The sequence below is a fragment of the Folsomia candida genome, unplaced genomic scaffold (genome assembly GCF_002217175.1).
Source record: "Folsomia candida strain VU population unplaced genomic scaffold, ASM221717v1 Fcan01_Sc001, whole genome shotgun sequence".
NCBI classification, from domain to species: Eukaryota; Metazoa; Arthropoda; class Collembola; order Entomobryomorpha; family Isotomidae; genus Folsomia; species Folsomia candida.
In genome coordinates, this window is record NW_019091193.1 from 13,525,092 (window position 1) to 13,546,049 (window position 20,958).

At 36.6% G+C, this 20,958-nt stretch overlaps 7 protein-coding genes and 1 long non-coding RNA gene across 10 annotated transcripts; 4 read left to right on the plus strand and 4 right to left on the minus strand.

Moving 5' to 3' along the window:
• Positions 1–1,513: 1,513 nt before the first annotated feature.
• LOC110851423 (UPF0598 protein F59C6.12-like) lies at positions 1,514–2,960 on the plus strand. 3 transcript variants are annotated; one of them, XM_022099205.2, is made up of 4 exons: positions 1,514–1,714; positions 1,805–1,823; positions 1,929–2,021; positions 2,092–2,960. In XM_022099205.2, the coding sequence occupies exons 1-4, from the start codon at positions 1,598–1,600 to the stop codon at positions 2,391–2,393; spliced, it is 531 nt and encodes a 176-aa protein (XP_021954897.1). In that variant the 5' UTR covers positions 1,514–1,597; the 3' UTR covers positions 2,394–2,960. The 3 variants fall into 3 exon arrangements, with proteins under 3 accessions (XP_021954897.1, XP_021954888.1, XP_035702026.1); XM_022099196.2 differs by having other exon boundaries at positions 1,517–1,714; positions 1,805–1,853; XM_035846133.1 differs by having other exon boundaries at positions 1,556–1,714; positions 1,913–2,021.
• LOC110851412 (arginyl-tRNA--protein transferase 1-like) lies at positions 2,353–4,314 on the minus strand. Its single transcript, XM_022099184.2, has 10 exons — positions 4,128–4,314; positions 3,948–4,065; positions 3,717–3,869; positions 3,423–3,512; positions 3,237–3,329; positions 3,124–3,175; positions 3,006–3,021; positions 2,875–2,940; positions 2,596–2,788; positions 2,353–2,519 (listed from the first exon to the last, which is right to left on the minus strand). Exons 1-10 carry the CDS (start codon positions 4,280–4,282, stop codon positions 2,376–2,378), a joined length of 1,080 nt encoding a protein of 359 aa, XP_021954876.1. The 5' UTR covers positions 4,283–4,314; the 3' UTR covers positions 2,353–2,375.
• Positions 4,315–4,401: 87 nt separating this feature from the next.
• LOC110851403 (flap endonuclease 1) lies at positions 4,402–6,692 on the minus strand. Its single transcript, XM_022099173.2, has 9 exons — positions 6,465–6,692; positions 6,250–6,376; positions 6,014–6,131; positions 5,797–5,931; positions 5,632–5,719; positions 5,524–5,567; positions 5,367–5,438; positions 5,012–5,288; positions 4,402–4,932 (listed from the first exon to the last, which is right to left on the minus strand). The coding sequence occupies exons 1-9, from the start codon at positions 6,544–6,546 to the stop codon at positions 4,736–4,738; spliced, it is 1,140 nt and encodes a 379-aa protein (XP_021954865.1). The 5' UTR covers positions 6,547–6,692; the 3' UTR covers positions 4,402–4,735.
• Positions 6,693–6,765: 73 nt separating this feature from the next.
• On the plus strand, positions 6,766–8,124 carry LOC110863250 (zinc finger and BTB domain-containing protein 14). Its single transcript, XM_022112509.2, has 2 exons — positions 6,766–7,120; positions 7,214–8,124. The coding sequence occupies exons 1-2, from the start codon at positions 6,905–6,907 to the stop codon at positions 7,931–7,933; spliced, it is 936 nt and encodes a 311-aa protein (XP_021968201.1). The 5' UTR covers positions 6,766–6,904; the 3' UTR covers positions 7,934–8,124.
• Positions 8,125–8,351: 227 nt separating this feature from the next.
• LOC110842734 (protein Spindly) lies at positions 8,352–11,018 on the plus strand. Its single transcript, XM_022088535.2, has 6 exons — positions 8,352–9,335; positions 9,416–9,586; positions 9,672–9,975; positions 10,068–10,264; positions 10,338–10,626; positions 10,749–11,018. The coding sequence occupies exons 1-6, from the start codon at positions 9,144–9,146 to the stop codon at positions 10,883–10,885; spliced, it is 1,290 nt and encodes a 429-aa protein (XP_021944227.1). The 5' UTR covers positions 8,352–9,143; the 3' UTR covers positions 10,886–11,018.
• Positions 10,647–15,999, minus strand: LOC110847440 (phosphoenolpyruvate carboxykinase [GTP], mitochondrial). Its single transcript, XM_022094384.2, has 16 exons — positions 15,537–15,999; positions 15,305–15,450; positions 13,848–13,963; positions 13,696–13,764; positions 13,364–13,538; positions 12,997–13,184; positions 12,880–12,905; positions 12,761–12,776; positions 12,555–12,661; positions 12,364–12,427; positions 11,991–12,279; positions 11,823–11,914; positions 11,677–11,738; positions 11,447–11,596; positions 11,086–11,329; positions 10,647–10,971 (listed from the first exon to the last, which is right to left on the minus strand). The coding sequence occupies exons 1-16, from the start codon at positions 15,666–15,668 to the stop codon at positions 10,910–10,912; spliced, it is 1,938 nt and encodes a 645-aa protein (XP_021950076.1). The 5' UTR covers positions 15,669–15,999; the 3' UTR covers positions 10,647–10,909.
• Positions 16,000–16,218: 219 nt separating this feature from the next.
• LOC110847456 lies at positions 16,219–18,637 on the plus strand. The gene is made up of 3 exons (XR_002547648.2): positions 16,219–16,458; positions 16,645–16,931; positions 18,089–18,637. It is a non-coding gene; the product is annotated as an uncharacterized LOC110847456 (long non-coding RNA).
• Positions 18,288–20,895, minus strand: LOC110847446. The gene is made up of 7 exons (XM_022094395.2): positions 19,948–20,895; positions 19,811–19,874; positions 19,613–19,662; positions 19,463–19,527; positions 19,292–19,362; positions 18,889–19,030; positions 18,288–18,774 (listed from the first exon to the last, which is right to left on the minus strand). The coding sequence occupies exons 1-5, from the start codon at positions 20,575–20,577 to the stop codon at positions 19,323–19,325; spliced, it is 849 nt and encodes a 282-aa protein (XP_021950087.1). The 5' UTR covers positions 20,578–20,895; the 3' UTR covers positions 18,288–18,774; positions 18,889–19,030; positions 19,292–19,322.
• Positions 20,896–20,958: the final 63 nt, after the last annotated feature.

A 20,958-nucleotide genomic window follows, 5' to 3' on the forward strand; every position in this document is an offset into this window, starting at 1 on the left:
CAATCATGACATAAATTGACTAGAAATTGACAAGTGCGGGGCGGGAAATTTTTTGTCAGGATGCGGGTCGGCGAAGTCTTATGGAGTATGAAATTGTGCATTATTTTCGATTTCAAGGAATGCCGTAAGTGAAATGCCGCGCTGGGGAAGTCAAAATCCAATTTTGACATGAATTGACTAGAAATTGACAAGTGCGGGGCGGGAAATTTTTTGTCAGGATGCGGGTCGGCGGGGCCTTATGGAGCATGTAATTGTGCATTATTTTAAATTTCAAAGAATGCCGTAAGTCAAATGCCGCGCTGGGGAAGTCAAAATCCAATCATGACATAAATTGACTAGAAATTGACAAGTGCGGGGCGGGAAATTTTTTGTCAGGATGCGGGTCGGCGAAGTCTTATGGAGTATGAAATTGTGCATTATTTTCGATTTCAAGGAATGCCGTAAGTCAAATGCCGCGCTGGGGAAGTCAAAATCCAATCATGACATAAATTGACTAGAAATTGACAAGTGCGGGGCGGGAAATTTTTTGTCAGGATGCGGGTCGGCGAAGTCTTATGGAGTATGAAATTGTGCATTATTTTCGATTTCAAGGAATGCCGTAAGTGAAATGCCGCGCTGGGGAAGTCAAAATCCAATCATGACATGAATTGACTAGAAATTGACAAGTGCGGGGCGGGAAATTTTTTGTCAGGATGCGGGTCGGCGGAGTCTTATGGAGCATGTAATTGTGCATTATTTTCGATTTCAAAGAATGCCGTAAGTGAAATGCCGCGCTGGGGAAGTCAAAATCCAATCATGACATAAATTGACTAGAAATTGACAAGTGGAGCCATGTTGACAGATTTAGGCAATTTTAAGGTCATTGGAGGCATGGCGACAGATTTAGGTCATTTTAAGGTCATTGGAGGCATGGCGACAGATATAGGTGATTTTAAGGTCACTGGAGGCATGTTGACAGATTTAGGCAATTTTAAGGTCATTGGAGGCATGGCGACAGATATAGGTCATTTTAAGGTCACTGGAGGCATGTTGACAGATTTAGGCAATTTTAAGGTCATTGGAGGCATGGCGACAGATTTAGGTCATTTTAAGGTCACTGGAGGCATGGCGACAGATTTAGGTCATTTTAAGGTGACTGGAGGCATGGCGACAGATTTAGGCAATTTTAAGGTCATTGGAGGCATGGCGACAGATATAGGTCATTTTAAGGTCACTGGAGGCATGTTGACAGATTTAGGCAATTTTAAGGTCATTGGAGGCATGGCGACAGATTTAGGTCATTTTAAGGTCACTGGAGGCATGGCGACAGATTTAGGTCATTTTAAGGTGACTGGAGGCATGGCGACAGATTTAGGTCATTTTAAGGTCACTGGAGGCATGGCGACCTTTATTACTTAATTTACGGCAGCAGATATTAGCCGATTTTGAGGGGTGCTAATAATGTGTGTGCATACTGTATTGTTCCGAGTCTCAATTTTGCTCATAACCGGTTCTAACTTCACAGACGTGAATTTGGCATTGTTGACAAACTTTGGACCCAGCTCACAAATCGCGCTGTTATTACTGACTGGATCTACACATCAAAATACGAGTAAAAATGTTGCAGCGGTTTTTGCGTCGAAACTATTCTCAAGTTGTTTACAAACAGGGTCAGGAAAATCACAAGGACCCAAAAATTAGGGAATACTTTTACTTCGTTGATCACAATGGAATGGTAAGTTCGCATGCATTGTTGTTGTTCCGAATCATTGTCGGAAATCATCAAGGGGCATGTAGTGATTTCTCTCATTTTTCTCATCTCAAGCTCTTCCTGGACGATTCACGTATGAAAAATTTTACATCCGCGTTTAAAGGTTTATTTATTTAATAAAATAAAATAAAATAAATAATTATTATAATATTATTTCCAAAGTTTATTTTATTATCAGATCCCGTGTTTCTAACATTTTTTCTGCGAAATCTGAAGCACAACCCATACTCAGATTATAAAGACGCCTTTCCATACGTGTCCCTTTGTGGAGGTGATTGCTAATTTATTGCTATTATTATCATTATTTATTATTATTGATCCTATCCTACTGGTATTATTAGTGGAGAGAAATTATACACGATGCGACGATCTTCCTATCGTGTTTACAAAGTTGACTGGATCTACTCTTCATTACGGTTATTACACGGACAAATTGACGGTAAATTTCTTCCCAGAAAAATTACAAATTGCAAGTAACGGGAGGCTATATCACCCAACATTTCTTAAGCTGCCCAAAGTTGAGAATGGACTACTGCGATCACAACTAGTAATGGACCTTAGTAGTAAACTTATTTATGATACAAATAATAAGGCAATTGGTATACGTTGGGATGGAAAAGAAACTTTATTCTCGATAAAGTAAAATTGATTTTGCATTAGCGGAGCCGACGAGATTCACGTATTGTTGCAAAACTATGTCGTCGTCAGATTGTCGAAGTGTTTTGTATATTCGGTACGGCATAATGGATCTCTTAAACAGAAGCGTCACCTGGTACCAAATTAAGACATTTGACTGATTAAATATAGATAAAATAATTTAAACGCATCTACGATAATAATTTTACCTGTTGAATATCTTCATTATTATTATCTGGTGCTTGTTGTTGTGGTTCTCCAAATCTCACATATTTTTGGTCGTCCAACATTTTTCTCAGTTCATCATCCAACAATCTCCAAGTGAAACCTTCAGGACAGAGTAAGTACGAAGGGCTGAAGTTACCTTTGTATCTCATCTTTTGGCAGGAGTGGATGTAGAATCTGTAACAGTAAATTAAATTAGATTGAGAAATTACTGTGTAGTTTACTAGAGAGAAGCAAAATAATATCGATATAAATTATTATACCCCATGTAGTAGTACTTGAAATTGGGAACTTCTTTTGACATTTGGCGAACAAATAAAATTTCATACCTGCGAGATTTATGAATATGTAGCAATTTTCCAACTATATATTTTTTTAATTGTTGAATACTCACAATGCTCCAAATGTTCCTAACGTTCCGATCATGAATGCAAATATAAATAAACATAAATTATTATCATTGAGTGTTTTGTTTGCATGATGTGTATCAAAAATTAAAATTATTGCTTTACCTAATGATAATTGCATTAAATCTGGATCATAGAAAAAATAAACGGAGCTGAGCTGCAATTAAAAAACACAATTTTTACTGAATGTTCAAATATTTTGTTGCCAATTCCATTACACAAGAGGGCAAGATATCCACAACTCCAACTGCTATAAGTTTATCACTGATGTAGTACTGATGATGAAATGATCCATATTTTGGTGCATTGGACTGAAAAATCAAGCAAATAAAAAGGGTTATCAATTTATGTAATGCTTTAGTGCGAAATAGGTCTATACAAATGTTGATTTGTGTTAATCATACCGTCATTGACAATGGGGTTTTACAAAGGAAGCGTTTAAATTGTTTGAGATCACAATCGGCTTCCGTATCCTCATGGATCTTCATCTGATACTTTTTATAAAAAGAAAAATAGAAGGTATTATAAAATTTTAAATTCATTTAGCACTGTTGAAAATTTTTTTTATATACATAAAATTAGCATAAATTAAATCTCTATATTCTGTATAAACAATTAGTCTCATGACGAGACACAGCATCTCAAAAATAAAGATGCAAGTTCACGGGAAGCTTATAATTTATAATAATAATTAATACCTTTCGATAAAGTTCGTGCTCAGTTCCTAGCCCTGCTAAAAACTCTGGTGTTCCCAATTTGACATATTTGACCGAAAATCCTGGAGTAGACTCAAAATAATCTTCAATACATTTCTTTTCCTTTGAGTCATTTATTCCCAGGTGTGAGCCGAACTACATATAATTTAATTTCACGAAACTTTTAAATCGTTCATAGTTGAACAAATTGAGCATTTATGCAAATCTAGTCACCTTTTTTAAAACTTTCTTTTGAGACTTGGATAGCTTAAAGTCTAATGCGTGGCAATTAATTGTATACATTGGACAACAGGTAACCGAGTTGGTAGGCTTGTACAAATATGACCCTGACCTGTAGTGACAGTGAATTTATTAATAACTCGATGAATAAAGTTAAAAATGCATTTCTGTTACCTCCTCCACCCACGATTAAGTAAATTTTCATAGTCTTGAACCATGAGAGAGTGACCCCACATGCCATGCGAATAATTAGTATCCACACACTTACAGTAACCACATTTGTAAGCCTCATGTTCTGCGTAGTATTCGAGAATCGTGTGTTCAGTCATTTTATTGTTTATCAGCTAATTTGCAAACTTTTACAGAAGAAATTCACATTTTCTCTAAAAGTATAAGTAGTTCTACCAGTTTCAAAATTGTACTCAAATGTTTAATACAATAAATTAAGTTATTGTTTATCACACGAAAATTTTATTATTATTAGCTCGAGAATAGGAAAAAAAGTAGTGTAGTGAAAAGTATAGTGGTCCAACACGGACCCGAGTTGAGAATGATGATGAGATGGCCCATCTCAGATGGGTCTTTGCTCTCCCACACGCACGTAGCTGGTTCACTTTCCCCAATCTGCTTCTACGTGTGCATAGTAATACATGTCTCAACAAGTAAAATATTCTGTAATAAATGAGACGAGAAGATACGTTTATAGTTAATAATAATAGTAATTTCCGAGGGATGGACGTCGTTAAGTTGTAGATATTTGAGATGGATGATCGAGTCATCGTCTACTTTCCTCGGCGGTAACCACTCCCACCACCACGCCCCTTCTTGCCCCCTTTCTCTTCTTTCTTTGTTTCTGCAGGTCGCTTGGCCTGTGTGGTTGACTTTACGGTGAAAAACGTGTCGAGTCGGACTTGGGTCGATGTTTGTTTCGCTTTCTGCAGCTTTTTGGATCCATTTCGAATTCGATCTTCAGCAAAACCTTGTGATTTGGAAAATTAAATTTTATTAAAATTGAGCTTATAGCCAATAAATGCAAACGTAATGAGTTATTTAGTCACCTTTTTCTTCGACGAGGAATTTTACCAATCCTTCTTCGTCTGGCCCAGTCCAATTGAGTTCGACTTGATCGGATTCAGTGATTTCAGGTTCCTTAAATAATCGTCGAGCCTCTTTAAACGGCCAGTTTTCAGGTACTCCATACTTTTTGCTGTCAATTTTCTCCACAATAGTTTCGATGCTTCGATGTTGACGAATCAGATCCAATGCTCTCTTGGGACCAATACCTTTGATAGAGTCGCAATAATCACATCCCAGCAGGATACACATGTCGATGAACTGGGTCAATAAACAACATCAGTATTCGTTAATTCCAATGATATTAATATCAAGAGAGAAAGTCTACAATTAACATACCTCATCCATCGTAAATTCCAAAGCTTCAAGCACTTTTTCCAAATAAAATTCTTTAATTGGCATTTTCCTAGCCTGAAAAATTATTTGTATTTTAAGTAGATGGACAATAATTATATGATGATAACACTAAATAATTATAACATGCCAAGTTACTCACTTCGCTAAATGTCAAGTGACGCAGGAGAACCTTGGTTCCAAATGCTGTACATTAAACCATTTAAAATTAATCAATCATATACATATATCATACTAACGATTTACATACTCAATGCATCCATATCTTCAGTGGCAACAGCATAAACCTTTCCCGATTTTTGTAATGCGGCACACTGGGCTTCGGCTTCACAAGGGGCCTAGTCATCAGGAAATTGATTATAATTCTAATTCTCTGCCTGAAATTTAATTGGAAAATAAAAAGTTTGATTTTTACAGTGACAAACGGAATTCCCATCAATTTCAAAAGTTTCTGAGCTTCTTCCACGTGAGTTTTTGAAACTTTGACCAATCTTCTCGATTGCTTATCGATCTCTTCAACATTCCCAGCTTCGACAGCAATGTCCAGGGCCTATTATTATTACAACTTTATATTGTCCAAGCCACATAAATCAGAAAATAAAATTTAAATAAATACAATAATGTATTGGTACCTTTTGAGCCTCATTTCTTCTTTCCGTCCGTTTTTCCAACTCTCCTGATTTCATTTGTGGAGGTTTCCCATCGAAAACGTAGACGGGTTTGATTCCATTCTCCACCATACGAATCGTCCTGCAAAAGTATTATTATTCCCTAATTTATAAGGCCTTTTTACAGCGTTGTGTGGGATTTATTTAAAGACACACTTTTCACTTCTATAATTAAAAATAATACTTAAAAAATAATATACCTGTAAAAGAATCCCATGAGGTGGGACGTAGTTTCCCCATCTGCGGACGTCAGCTGGGCCCCCTCCTGACGAACGGCAATCAAAAACTGATACAAGCTCATGGAGGCGTCCACCGCAACTTTTCTCCCTATGACAGAAAATAATCCACTAATTATATTTCCCACAATTAACACTATCTTGTACATTGAATATTATTCATGAAACTTCCCACTCACCAAAGTAATTCTTGAACTCATTCTCTTTGATGGCTTGAGGAGCAATGTCTCCAATGAGTTTCGCTAGTCCAAGAATACCCATTGCGTGACAATCAAGTGGATTGAATCAATTAACACTGCTGTAATTAAATTTACAATTTAGCTAATTGCAATCAGTTTACTTTTAATGAATGTAAACAGACGTAAATATTATTAGTAGAGAGAGAAACCAAACAAGCGTGTGAGCTGCAAACGACAAAGAGTTGCGAGTGCGAAACCCGCTCCGAGTTTCTTCACTTTCTTTGCCACCAAACTGATACAAGTCAGACCATGGACAAACCTGTCTCACTTTTTGATTCTCACAACAATACTGAAACTGATGAAAGAAAGTCAATAATTTAAAATTTTAGGACACTTTAAATGTATTTAAAAATCTATTAATACTAGTAGAAACTTGAAGGATGGCATCATCGACTGCGTCGGGTGTTGAGGGGTCAAACCCTGCTGAGGAAATGCTGATACGTCTCGAATCGTCTACCCATGTTTCCAACTTGACCAAGAAATTACAAGAACAATTCCTCAACAAGGCGTTGGTGGATATCGCACTAGTCACGGAAGAAGGACAATTCATTCATGCTCACAAGTTTATTCTTTCGGCTGGCTCACCATATTTCAAGGCACAGTGAATTATAAATCTTAATAATTGTAACTTTAGTATGAATTAATTTGATACTAATGATTAATCTGTATTAATTTCTCATTTGTTTTAGGACATTATTGACCACGCTTCAAAGCTAAAGTCCACTCACAGCTCATCTTGTCCCTTAATTATTTGTCTTTCTGGGATGAAATATGTTCATCTTTATCCACTGATAAAGTACTTATACACTGGCAGTGTGGATGTTTCTCAAAACGATCTCAGAATTTTGATAAAGACTGCATTTCAACTAAAAATTAGTGGGTTGTATGAAGAGGCAGAAGATATTATGCAAAGTTCGGAAGCAGAATTTACAAACGATGACAGTAATAGCAACGATTTGGGCATTGAAAGTATTTTCAAGGAAGAACAAGATGAAGATACAATTGACGAAGATAACGAAGTCGATGATGAACCATTCCAGCATTTTTTAGTAGAAACTGATATTGTGGAAGATCATGCACAGTCGTCTGCAGATTTATCCTCAGTTAGCCGTCTATCGCAACCACCCCCACCATCATTTACTCCCAAGAAGAGACGTTCTTTATCTAATCGGTTTTCGAAAAGCTGCAATCGAAAAAGTGACAGTAACCAGCCGGGAAAGGTAGTCCAATGTTGTAACTGTGGAAATGTCTATCGATGTAATAAGTCCTTATGGAGGCACAAAAAGTTCAACTGCCCAGCTACCGAGAGTACGAAAGTAACGTTTGTATGCAAAATTTGTGCAAAAGGGTTTAGTCGGTCTGATAATTTAAAGAGACATGTCATGATTGCACATCAGGAAAAATGCTGACAAGGTTGAAATTTGCATGTTTACTAAACATGGCATATGAGATTTTACCAGAGACTTAAAAGTTGGTCTGTACAGAAAATTAATTGGATTAAACTATTTTTACTGCAAGATCTCAATAGTATATTTATAATTTTGTAAAGTCTGAAAACCATTACAAAACTTAAAAATAAATTTTAACTCTTAAAATCTCATTTCTTCATTGCAAAAACTCATCATTCCCACTGTTCTACTCTTTGCCAAAGGGTCTTTGTTCCATTTCCATTTTAATCTTGCTGACTGATTTAGTGTGACTGTGCGAATCCCTGCAATGCGACGACCAGACGAGTTTTCTCTTCGGTGTCCTCAGAGGACTGACCGGAAGTCATAGAGTCGAGCCCGGCGGTTTGGTGGTGAAAGTCCCATAATAATAACACGGAGATAGATTCAGAATCTCTGCTGGGTTGTGCCCACCTCACTCGTCACAATTTGCACAGGCAAAATTCGCTATTATTTGCGATTTGTTCAACTTTATTTGCACAAGGGGAGAAAGCGATAAAATAACGGCTTATGTTTTTTTATTTAGTTCGCTTCCATGCGTAAATGCATAAAAGTCCATCAATATTAGTTAGGCAGGCAGTTCACAACTTTGGTGTAATGTCGGATTAAAAAGACTCAAGTTAACGGTTAAACTGGAGATCTCATGAATTATCATCATTCCTTAGTTTTGTACTCAACTTGATAATTTTTCTACCGTTTATTAAGGAGGAGAGTGATAACTATGAAGGTTGTTTTATTAGAGTTTAACCTTATAACTCTGACCGTGTGCACAACTAGATAATAATAAAAGATCGTAAAGGACAGGATAAAATACAATGCAGTATGCATAGGGACCTTATAATTAATGATTGGTCCATTAATTTATCTAAATCGATATGATATTTAGGGAAAAAGTCCTATTGATAAGTCCAGTGATTACATTTGGTTGTTTAATCGTCCGTAAATTGTGGACAATAATAATTTCGTGATTTAGAACAAACGGTACTACATCACCCTGTAAAATACTCTTGAAACAAATTGTTGTGTTTTTTCACAGACAACAAATAATAATAATAGGTGTAGAAGAAATTGCTGGAGAAAGTAGGTCTAACATAAAGTACTAGAAACTATCGGCATAGTACATTACGCATTAACGACTAGACTTTATAAAAGGTTGTTGTGAATAGTAATAATTATGGACGAATTAGAAGAACTTCGACAAGAGAACCATCGGCTAAATTTGCGGCTAGAAAGTCTTCGAAGTGCCTCCACGACGGAAATTGATTATCTCCGGGACGAGTTGAAAGAAAAGGAACGAGAACACAAGGAGCAATTGGAGAAAATTGCAGGGGACTTCAAGACGCGAGAGGTGGCTTTATTAGAACGGGTGAGTATTATGATTTATGATAGCTGGAAATTAAGTAGAATACATAGAAAAAATGGATGAATGAACATATTTTTTGTCAGACTGAAGCACTTAATGAGGATGTCAATTCTTCGCGAGATGAAGCTGATAAGCTGCGAGAACAAGTGGAAGCCCTCAAATTGAGTTTGGAACATCAGAAACTTCGAAATATTGAAGCAATGAATAGGAAATCTAACCATCCCATTAGCACCGATAATTACGAAACTCTTTTGGTAATATGCCAATTAATTATTATCAACCAGACTTTTAGCCGTATAAATAATCTTGAGCTAATAACTTTTGTATTATAATTTACAGGAAAGTTTGTCAGAAAAGGAGAAAGCACTTGGAAGAGCAAATGATACAGTGTCGAGCCAAAGTGATAGACTCAGGGAGTACAATGATGCAATCGAGTCACAGCGAAATAGGATCACCGAATTAAATGAAGACATTGAGGGGAAGCAATTAACAATACTGGAACAACAAGAAAGAATTCGACAACTGGAGGTGGAAAGAAAGGAACACCTCCAACAGAATCAGCAGCAAACACTAGACAAATGTGATACAGGAAAATCGAGAGGAAATTCATTATTTTCAGAAGTTGAAGAAAGGAGGGTAAAAGGTGCATACATATACATTTTTTATAATATTAGGTGGTAATAATTAGTGTTCACAGTAGTCACGACATACATATTTTCTGTTTGATTTATGTAGTTGAGGATGAATTAAAAAGACTTCAAGATCGCGTAACAAAGTTAACTGCAGAAAACATAGAACTTCAATCTACAGTTGACAGAGGTGATTTTCGTCATAATGCAGTAAATCATCAACTTCAACTACTTCAAAAATCAGAAGAACAAGTTATCAAAGAATTTAAGCAGCTCAAATCTGAAAGGGTGAATTTGTTTGAGGTAATTAAAGGACTTTCAATTTGTGTCGAATTTAACTTATGTGCAGTCATAATGTATGCGTGACTGTTTGCAGAAACTGTGTGAGCGTTTGGATTCAATACGGGATGAATACATGAAAAGACTATCCGAATACAAAGGAAACGAAGTTCTGAGTACCAATTTAGAACGGATAAGTGCCGATAGAGACAAATTGCTTTTAGCTAAAATTAACTTGGAACGAGAATTATTCGAATGTAGGAAGGAGCTAAAATATGTGAAGCATACAAAAACCGAGTGTGAATCACATTTGAAAATTTTGAGAATTAAAATGCAAGACCAAAATGACAGAAGAGCAGCTTCGCGTTCACCAAGAAAGAAAAATGGTAATGATTCATTGTTATTATTAATTTCAAATTTATTAAATTGAACTTTATTCATTTATTTCGTTGTTGATGATTGTGATGCAGTGTAAAAATAATACTTTGTGCTATCCTAAAAAAAATAGACTCGAATCATGTGGATGATAAAACGGAGGACGCCACGGCTGATCAAAGTAATGGTTCAATGGAGATAGAAAATAACTTAAGTACAGAATATCCCAAAAAATCAGCAGAAGAAATTTCTGAATGTAAACAGCAATAAATAGTTATTTACACTTTTTCTTCTTTAATTCTTGTTAAATCGTCTCCTAATTTGCTCTAATTGAGCTGTGAGATTTGGAGGTAAATCTGTTAAGAAATAAGAAATGGACGTTACCATCAACATTACAATCAATCAAGATCCTGGAGAATGACATGGCATAATTTAAGAATTATTATAATGCTACAAGGAAACATTCTTACCAGTTCCTATATTATCGCTAAAGTATTTTTCAATTGCGGACAATTCGTTGAGCCAAAAGTCCTTTGGCAAGGAAAATAGTTCATCCCATTTGATTTTGTCCAGTCCTTCCACGTTAAATGCACTTTCTCTTGGAACGTAGCCGATTGGAGTTTCCAATGCAGAATTCGATTCACCGTCAACTCGTCGTAAAATCCAGTCAAGAACTCTGACATTATCACCGAATCCAGGCCACAGGAAACTTCCCTGCAATATTTATAAATAATATTAATTCTAGTAATTTTGAAATCTTTTGTACATTTTTTGTAAACTGTATGTTTCTGCATATTTGAATGTAATTTAAAAAAAGAGCCTGAATAATACCTGAGCATCCTTCCTGAACCAATTGACATGGAAAATTTTTGGTAATCTGTGATGTTTCCCTTTGAAGCTGAGCCAGTGGTTGAAATAATCGCCCATATTATAACCAACAAATGGCCTCATTGCAAATGGATCGTGCATTACAACTTTTCCCTATTCGTACAATAATTACATCACAGTTTAGATTTGAGTTATTATAAGACGCAATTGAGTTCAAAAATATTATTACAAACCTTAAATTCTGCAGCAGCCGTAGCCTCGCTCCTCATTGAGGCACCCATGTACACACCATGATCTGAAATAATAATTCATACTCTAGTCATTTTCATTCAAATCAATTTTTTAAATAATTATGCACGATTGTAATTCCAGTGCTTACCCCAGTCATAACTTTCATAGACAAGTGGAACCCCTTCTGGCCTGCGTCCGCCAAAAAGGATTGCAGAGATTGGAACTCCTTCAGGGTCTTCCCTATGGAATACAAATAAAGTTTTTGATAAACCTGACTGTTGAGCATGTCTTATCCTGAGGTGTCTGCACTACGTACCATGAAGCATCCAAAATAGGACATTGCTTCGCCGGCGAGCAAAATCTAGAATTAGGATGTGCAGCAGGGGTTTTGTGAGTTGAAGGGCTCCAATTGGCTTCACCAGTCCAGCTGGTCACAGTCGTGGGAGCTTTTGGGAGTGGCAGCCCTTCCCACCACACCCCACCATCACTTGTACTGGCAACATTGGTGAACACCGTGTCCTTGAATATTGTCGCCATTGCCACAGGGTTCGTATTATCACTGGTTCCTGGGGCCACTCCAAAAAATCCGTTCTCGGGATTAATTGCTGAAATTAGAAAATTTACATAAAATTTACAAATTCTGAAATATTCTTAATCATGTCATTTATTATGTTGGCATATTTCCATACCATGTAACATTCCAGTCTTTTTATTAAATCTCATCCATGCAATGTCATCTCCAACGCATTCGACCTGTTTACAAAGTTTGAAGAAACACGTGAGATGAGTGTATGGCATAACCCAACTTGTGTATATAATTTCTCACAAGTACTACTACATACTAACTGACAAAGCTTAGTTGTAATGTGTTATGAGTTACCTTCCATCCTGGAAGCTTTGGCGTCATCATTGCCAAATTTGTTTTGCCACAAGCTGATGGAAATGCTGCGGCAATATATTTTTTGACCCCTTGTGGATTTGTGATGCCTATTCGCATAATAGATTCGGGTATTTATTTGGATAGGACACATTTTTTAATTAGTATAATTGATTATCTTTACTCAACAAGTATGTAAATTTACATACCAAGAATCAGCATGTGCTATAATTAAAATAAATGAAAAATGTTACTATCAATCATCTCCACCCTGCTGATCTTTTATCTTATCATCATGAAGAACATGTGAAATATTGTGCATAGTTACCTCAGCTAACCATCCTTCTTTTTTAGCTAAAAATAAAGTAGGCATTGACCGATAAGTAATTTTTCTCTTGCATTGAGCAACGATGCATGTGCATATACATAAAGAGTACATATTTACCTAACCAAGATCCGAGACGCAGAGCCAAGCACTTTTTACCAAGAAGCGAATTTCCACCATAACCTGAGCCGTACGAGATAATTTCATTGGTTTCTGGTTTGTGACTTATCATCGTATCTTCGGGGTTACAAGGCCATGGTACGTCAGAAGACCCAACCTCCAGAGGTCGACCAATCGAATGGAGGCATCTGATAATCAGCAAATTTTACGTATTACTACACGAAATGTACCACGAAATGTGGATTGAGGTCATGAGATGTTTGGCTGGTTTCACACTCGTGACGATTATGTAGTATAGTAGTCGTTGAGCAATGCAACAAAGATCATTGAATTTTATCGTGTGAGTGACTGAGGCAGTTTTTCTTACTTAACAAAGTCCATATCATGATTTTCAGTTAAGAGTTGCAGCACATCTGACCCCATGCGTGTCATAATCCTCATACTCGACGCCACGTATGGAGAATCCGTCAATTGGATACCAATCTTACTCAATCCAGAACCGACAGGGCCCATGGAAAACGGGATCACGTACATGGTTCGCCCTGGAGAGTTAAAAGATGCTCATAAATATAAATTGCATAGCCCATCACAGTCATGACGACGAGCAGATTAACATAATCGCAAAACTGCTACAAGTCGGATTAGTCAATTGTTTGCTCAGGATTTGGAATAAAATGTGTGCATGGAACGTCAGCCCACCTTTCATCGAGTTTGGAAACCGTTTCATAACTTCGGAATTAAGCTGTTGAGGACTCATCCAGTTGGGCACTGCAAATTTTGGAACAAAACACATGAGACCTCACCATGGGCGTAGTGGAGAGAGAACGCGTGGAACTTGATTAGATGCTTACGAGCTCCAGGCGTTGGGTTTTTGCCATTGGGGATCACTTGCTCTCGTCGTTCCGTGCTGATCACGGTTCGAGACTCAACTCGGGCTACGTCCTTTGGGTCCGTTCGCGCTAGCCAACTGCAATTACGATTTAATTAATAGAATGATTATGCCATGATCATAATATTCATCATTTGCATGACCATTCTATACGTACTGGAATGAGTGAGATGTTTTTACCAAGACGTGAAGTTGCATATTAAAAATTATTTCTTATATAAATTAATTACTGATACATAGTTTTACAAATCCATTCATGTTTGACGATGATGAATATTAGATTTATGTGTGTGCAGGCATAGTATTTCAAGGTGAAGTGAAGGTGCATTCATTTTGAGCAATACAAAAATATGTACACACCCTTCCTCATTATTAGAATATCTTCTAATAGAACGAATGCACTTGTGGGCTTGGTCGACGCAGCAGAGAGAAATTAAAAATAGATGAGAAAGGTGAACACTTTTAAATTTTCAACCCTTTCAAAATGTTTATGAAAGTCGGGAGACCCGAAATTTGAAGACTCAAGCGAGTGTGAAAATGTGAAAATGAAATATTTGACACCCAGCGGCCCATCGCATCATACATACATAAATACAATAAGCCAAGAAACTTGACATCCTTGGGCATTTTGCCCTAATTTTAAAGTTTCGGTCAACCTTTTCCTTCCCATTTGGCAGCGTACTCATTTTTAAAAAGAATATTTTTGAACCAATGATTGATTTCTGTATTGTAACAACGCAAAACACGTAAATTTGTGCATGTGTTAAATATATGTGGGTTAAAAAGGATTATTGAAAACAACTAAAATTGGCTATTTGGCCAAGTTAAAAAACACGTATTGTTATCTGTCATCTCTACTTTAACAGCAGTTTGTGTAACCACACTTGAAAAGAGAGTTATCAACCGAAAAACCTTGAATGTACAATTCCAGCATTGATGCTGATGACTAAACCATTTGTAAATTTGCTTGTGCCATTTACGTCATACGTATCAGACTAGACTGCTGACACTAATAGTATTAATGCAGGATCAAGAGCGGCTCAATCAGGCTGGAAATTACGTCTAGTTTAATATTAATCAATTATTCTTATCGGCAAATAGAGAGCGAATCCGGGATCAATAAATTGCAACATTCCCAAATTACACACATGCAAGCCACTAAAGTGTAGTAGTCTCAATCTCAACTTGGTCAAACGCAACTCGAACGAGACGTAAGTAAAAGTAATGCAACATGAACCTGAATTTTCGCATGTAATCGCAATACCGTGTAAATGTATGACTCCTACTCCTACTCCTGCTGCATTGCAGTAGTTACAACAAGATGATGCAACCACGCACTCAATGTTTATGAGATTTTCTTCAATATGTTTCTGCATTTTTCTTGTCGCCAATTTGGAAATGTAAAAAGTGAAAACTCACCAATTGTCATATTTCGGCAAAGCTTGAAGAGTTCCTTTTTGCACCATGAGATTTGTCAAGTTTTCATTTTCGCTTGCACTCCCATCACAAACGTGGATTGCGGAAGGAGCGCAAACTCTCACGGCTTCCTCGATAAACTCTGAGACCTGGAAAAAACAAATTAGTCACCAATTATTGACATATGTTCAGACAAGATGTACAGCTCGAGTTCAACATAAAAATACTGGCTCACCTTTTTGGGTAAAACGGCATAATTGATGTCCTTGCTCGCTTCCGTGATGGCAGCTGGAGCAGGTTGGCTATGAAATAGAGCCACTCGGCCAAGTCGGGGAGCAAATCGGTGCGAATTGTTGAGTAAATACATTTTATTTAAGAAATTTATGAACCACTTTGTAAGATTTCCTAAAACTGCATGTAATAATGCACTCTCGAAACACAGAGTGTGTGAGGAGAGGGAGATGTCAAGCTCAGAGCTGTCGTCGGTGTAATAGTAAAGAATTTGTTCAGCGAGCGATATTTATTAACAGGCTGGTTGGGCGAAGTCCAGCTTCAACTTTATGGTCAAATATCTCTCCGCCAGTTATTCAGCAGTGGATTCTGCAATGCAGCCAGTGTTTTTCCGTCCGTTATTTTATTATGGAGGGGAAAATATAATACGTGTTCGAGCTTTGAGACGGAATCGCCTACCTGACTTGATGCATGTGAGAAATGGTTCGGTTATTTTGTATGAGTGAGAAGACCCTACCAGCATCTCGTAGTTTGTTACATGGAACCATGACTTTAAACTAATGTTGAATGTACAAAGTTCTTACTTACTTGCTTACTACTGCTTTATGAATATTAAAAACTCGTGATTGGCAAATTGTGCTCTGCCTAACAGCCCATCCTGCTTTTTCATCCAATGAAAACTGAGTTGTTGGCGTTTAAATGCAACTACATACTTGTTTGGTTCGCATTTCGTTCGTGATCATATGATGAGGGTAAAATCTGCCAAAACGAGAGAATCTCTGTTACGTAAAATCCGCATAGACCTTCGGCTTTCTTCGTACACAAAAGCAGAATTTGTTTATTGTAAGATTCCGTTTTGTCAAAACAAACGCGTGAATGGGGGACTGAATTCGCTGCTGAACATTTAATACACATATGTACAAAAAGTAAGGTTTGTATTAAAAAAGAACCACGTGCTACATTTGATTACAAAAACAAAAACTTGTTGCCGCAAATATTATCAAGAAACTATATACACATCTTTATATTTACAAACTCATTCTAATACATGTCATGCGTATGAAAACAAATAGTTGACAAACCTGACTATTTATTTTTTTGTTTTAATATAGAGTAAATAAATACATGCAAATGTGGCAAACAACAAGTTGACGTCAACCCTTTATTGACGAGTCGCCTCATCATCATCATCAGCATCATCAGGTGGATTAAAAAGATCATCTCACCAATCGCCGGTTGTATTCAAATTGATAATCAAACAGACGAAGAAAGTTGACCTCAGATTTCAAGAAGATGGACAACACCGAGGGCGAAATTGACAATATCTGGAACTATTTGTTAATTACTTCCAGCTCCGTCGTCATAGCGATGGTGTCTGTTCTCATATTCGTTGCACTTGGTAGGTCAAGTTGTTTACATGAGCATTTTTTATTCAGTTAATTTTGTGGACATTTTACAAATTTCGAGACGTGATGTACTGACCATAAACATTTTCTATACGGATTTTAGACTTTACATTTTCAGTCAAATCCTACGTAATGTGTACGTGTGATCATTCAGTCAGCCTGACTGAGGCAGTAATTAAATGCGCCTCAAATAGACAGACATTTATTTATGCAGTATGTTCCGTATAGCAGGCTAATTTCACGTCATGAGTTAATTATCCAACAAACCAAACCAGTCCATAGGTCGTTGAGTCTTATGTGGACTTCTTCTTGGTCGGGTACAAAGTGCACTGCGAGTTAATTGTGTAGTAATTTTACCACAAAACCAGCCATATGTGGATTTATCCTGTTGAACTGAACTGCAGACTTTGCTTCGTTCGTATGAGACAAAAGTCATCATCAGTTTTGTCATGAGTTGCATGGAATTTTATTCTTGTTATCATCACAGCTCGTGCAGTGTGCCCTGTTGCAATCAAATCACATAGACGATTTTATATGCTAATTATTATACATTATATGATTAACTGTTCTGTCTACCATGCATTTGGTTTGATTAGAAGCATTTGTGATTGACAAGGCTATCACATAATATAATTTTAGCTCTTTACATCTTTTCCTTCTTCCGCAAAGGTTATGAAACTACTACTAACAATTAGCATCAACAGCTCACTCACAGACGCTGCCCCAGATCAGCGAGCTCTTGAATTCCATGTTTTTTTTGTGCATATTCTATTTAAATTTTATGTTTTTGTTGTTACTATTTGTTCATTCAATCCCTACTCAATATACTTGAAATAATTTTCCACTGTGTACAATGGCAGATTTTTAATGATGAGATAACCCAACTAACATATACATGAGCATACGAAGATAAAAGAATTAAGAAAGTTTAACAGATTTTATAGGTCGACTTTACGTCTTGTTGTTTGACGGATTTATTTGTTGTTTATTTATCTATCTAACCCTTCGTATAAGATATGCGACGAATTGCGACACTTTGCAGATTCAAATGACGCCTTGCTAAATGCATCATGAAATTATGAATGCTATAAAAATTAACCAATGAAATTATGCACCGAAAAGTATAACAAATTTAAACAATAAATTTCAGGATGGATGATTGTATGGTGGTGTTTTCTATCCCGTTTTAAATTTGTTCGTGAACTCCTTGGAGGAGACCAAGTAGCGAAGAATACGACTGACCAGCCAACCAGACGCAACCAACGAAGAAGACTGCAAGATTAATAGCGATATTAGAATTTTAGGTTATAAGTAATGACAATGTTTGTTAAATCGTCTTATTTTATTGAAAAAGCGCCGATCGATATTGTTCGAGATTTATTATTACAGATTAGCAGCACCGTACAGAATTGTAATCACAACATATTAATGTTTACTAATAAGAGTAACGAGTACCTATATTTATAAAATTACGCCGAGTACAAGGAAGAGCCGAATTTCAATTTATAGAGAAATTTGATTATCTAATTATTACTAATTATTATGACGATCGCGATGCAACTGTTGCAGTACACACTTTTGCCATGAATCGGAAACCCATGTGCATTCGAGGATACTAAATTCGTGTGCTAAATCATTACCGAGTTGTTTTGTATTTTTTGATGAGTATGTTTTATAAATTGACTTTGTATGTTCGTTAGCATTGACGTTTTGAAGTTTTGAAGCTAATTGTTCATGGTATCGACTCCCATCCCAAAGAACTTCGGTCACTAAAAACCCATTTTGGTACATCTCAGACGCAGTGCATACTTTTCCCATGTAAAGAAACGATTTCATCTATAAAAAAGGTTAAATGCAACACGCATATCAATAAAACAATAATGAAGGATATTTGCATATTAATAAAATTTTATTGACATTGAGCCAACATATTATAAGCTAAATACTCACTGTTGGTGTTTGTAATTGCATCTGACTGAAAACGGAGATTCCTTCCGGAGGTTGTTTGAGAGTGAAATACTTTTGTAGGCTGAATGTTGCTTTGTCATTCGCATAAACCAGGTCGAACAGCCCAAGGAGTACCAAGCCAAAGCTGTTTCAAATAAATTCCATACATTAAACATTTACATTTCACTAAAATGAGCAAATCAATTCATTAAATGATTTAATTTCAGAATTTTAAAATTTATTTTTGAATTTATTGAGGGCAGATTTGAGAATTTCTCATCCAGCGCAAGATTAATAAAACTGTGTAAGAATTGTTTCAAAAATGCCCGAAAGTAGTAAAGGAATATTTTAGAAAAAATAAAAATAGAAAAAATTAACTTTTAGTAGAAAATTCAACAAAAGTTACCTGTTCACTTTTCCACCGTTAACAGAAGCAATCAAAAGTTTTTACTTTTCGCCAGCGTGTTCAAAACATTTCTGAGAAAAAAATAAGCCCGATAAATAAATAATCTTTTAACAAGTAATTTTTTAAATAAGTTTCTAATAATAATAATTATTATTTAAATAGGTAAATTACTTGATGCAGTTGATTCGAAGTTGAACGGCATTTTTACGTTTGTTGAGATCCGCATGAATAAGTTCCTTAAAAAGTTACAAAATACATTTATTTATGAACATCCAATTCTAAATGTTTTTCCACATAATTATAAGTATTTAGTAACCTTACCTTATAATCAAGGCCATCACAGAAAAATCTATCACTGGAACTATTCATCACTAAAATTAAAAAAATATTAATAGTGTAATTATTTCTTTAAAATGATTTATTAGGTATATACACTCGGTACCATTTTTGCGTGGTCACATTTTAAAAATGCACCAAAATAAATGTATGCATATGAATAAATATATTATTTTTCCTTACCTATCACACTGATTCCTCTGCGAGATTCATATTCTTCTAATTTCCGGACCAAGTCACGTAAATCCTCCAAAACACATACCCATTACACACCCATTTGATTTCGAACGATTGAAAATAATTGTGGAGAAGGGAAATACCTGAGTTCGTAGGACGCAGGAATGGTTTTGGTACGACAAGGTGATGAACGCCACGTTTCCACGCACGAGGGAGGCGAGGAGTGGAAGCGAGGGCGTCGAACTGCTCACTTTCGACGAGGTAACCCCATTTCCGGTCGCAGGAGAGCCCCCCTTGGTTGACGACGTTGTTGTTGTTGTTGTGTGACCAGCACCAGCACTATTAGCACGGACACCATTGCTCAACTTTGTCGCCCCACCATTCATTTTGCCACCATTGGTTATCTTACCACTAACACTGGTACTGCTATTAGTGGATGTGGTTATTTTACCATTATTAATTTTATTACTATGTAAAAGACTGAGTGATTTTTTGATGATTTTTTTAGTTTTCTCGTTACTGTTTCTCGCATCCTTAACTCTATTAGTGCCAGTCACACTACTGCTGATGGGACTTGCCCCACTGTCAATAATGATGCCTCTTGTGGAGTTGGCGTTCTTCTTGATACTGGGCACCCTATTCCTCGTTACAATCCTCGTCAACTTTTTACTCTTTTGGATCACTTTGATTCCGCTGAGCAAATTCCTCGTCCCCTCGTCACTCAAGAGTCTGTCAATCTCACTTTTAATCATGCGACGTCGTTTAAACTCCATGTTGTTCTTTAATTGTTGTTGATGATGATGAGGTGAGATTTGCCCACTTAACTAACTGCCTCTAATTTTTGTACTTCCCGGTGATAACGAGTAGTCAGTGGCTGTGCATTAAAATCGATCGAGGAAAGTTAACCTGGATGAGATTTAGTGGGACGACAAGAAGAGAGATATATTGCTCTTGAGGAGCTACGTTATGTAGCCGTACATAGAGCAGTGCGGAGAGATTTGCCTCCAGAGAGAGACCATGCAAAAAATATTCGCAATATTCTATGTACATTATACACTCTGGCTCTCTTTTCGCATGGAGACTACTTGGCCCAGCACGCAAGTTGTTTGTGTGCTATAGACCTCTCTCTCTGGCTCCAGGAGTGGTGCTCACGT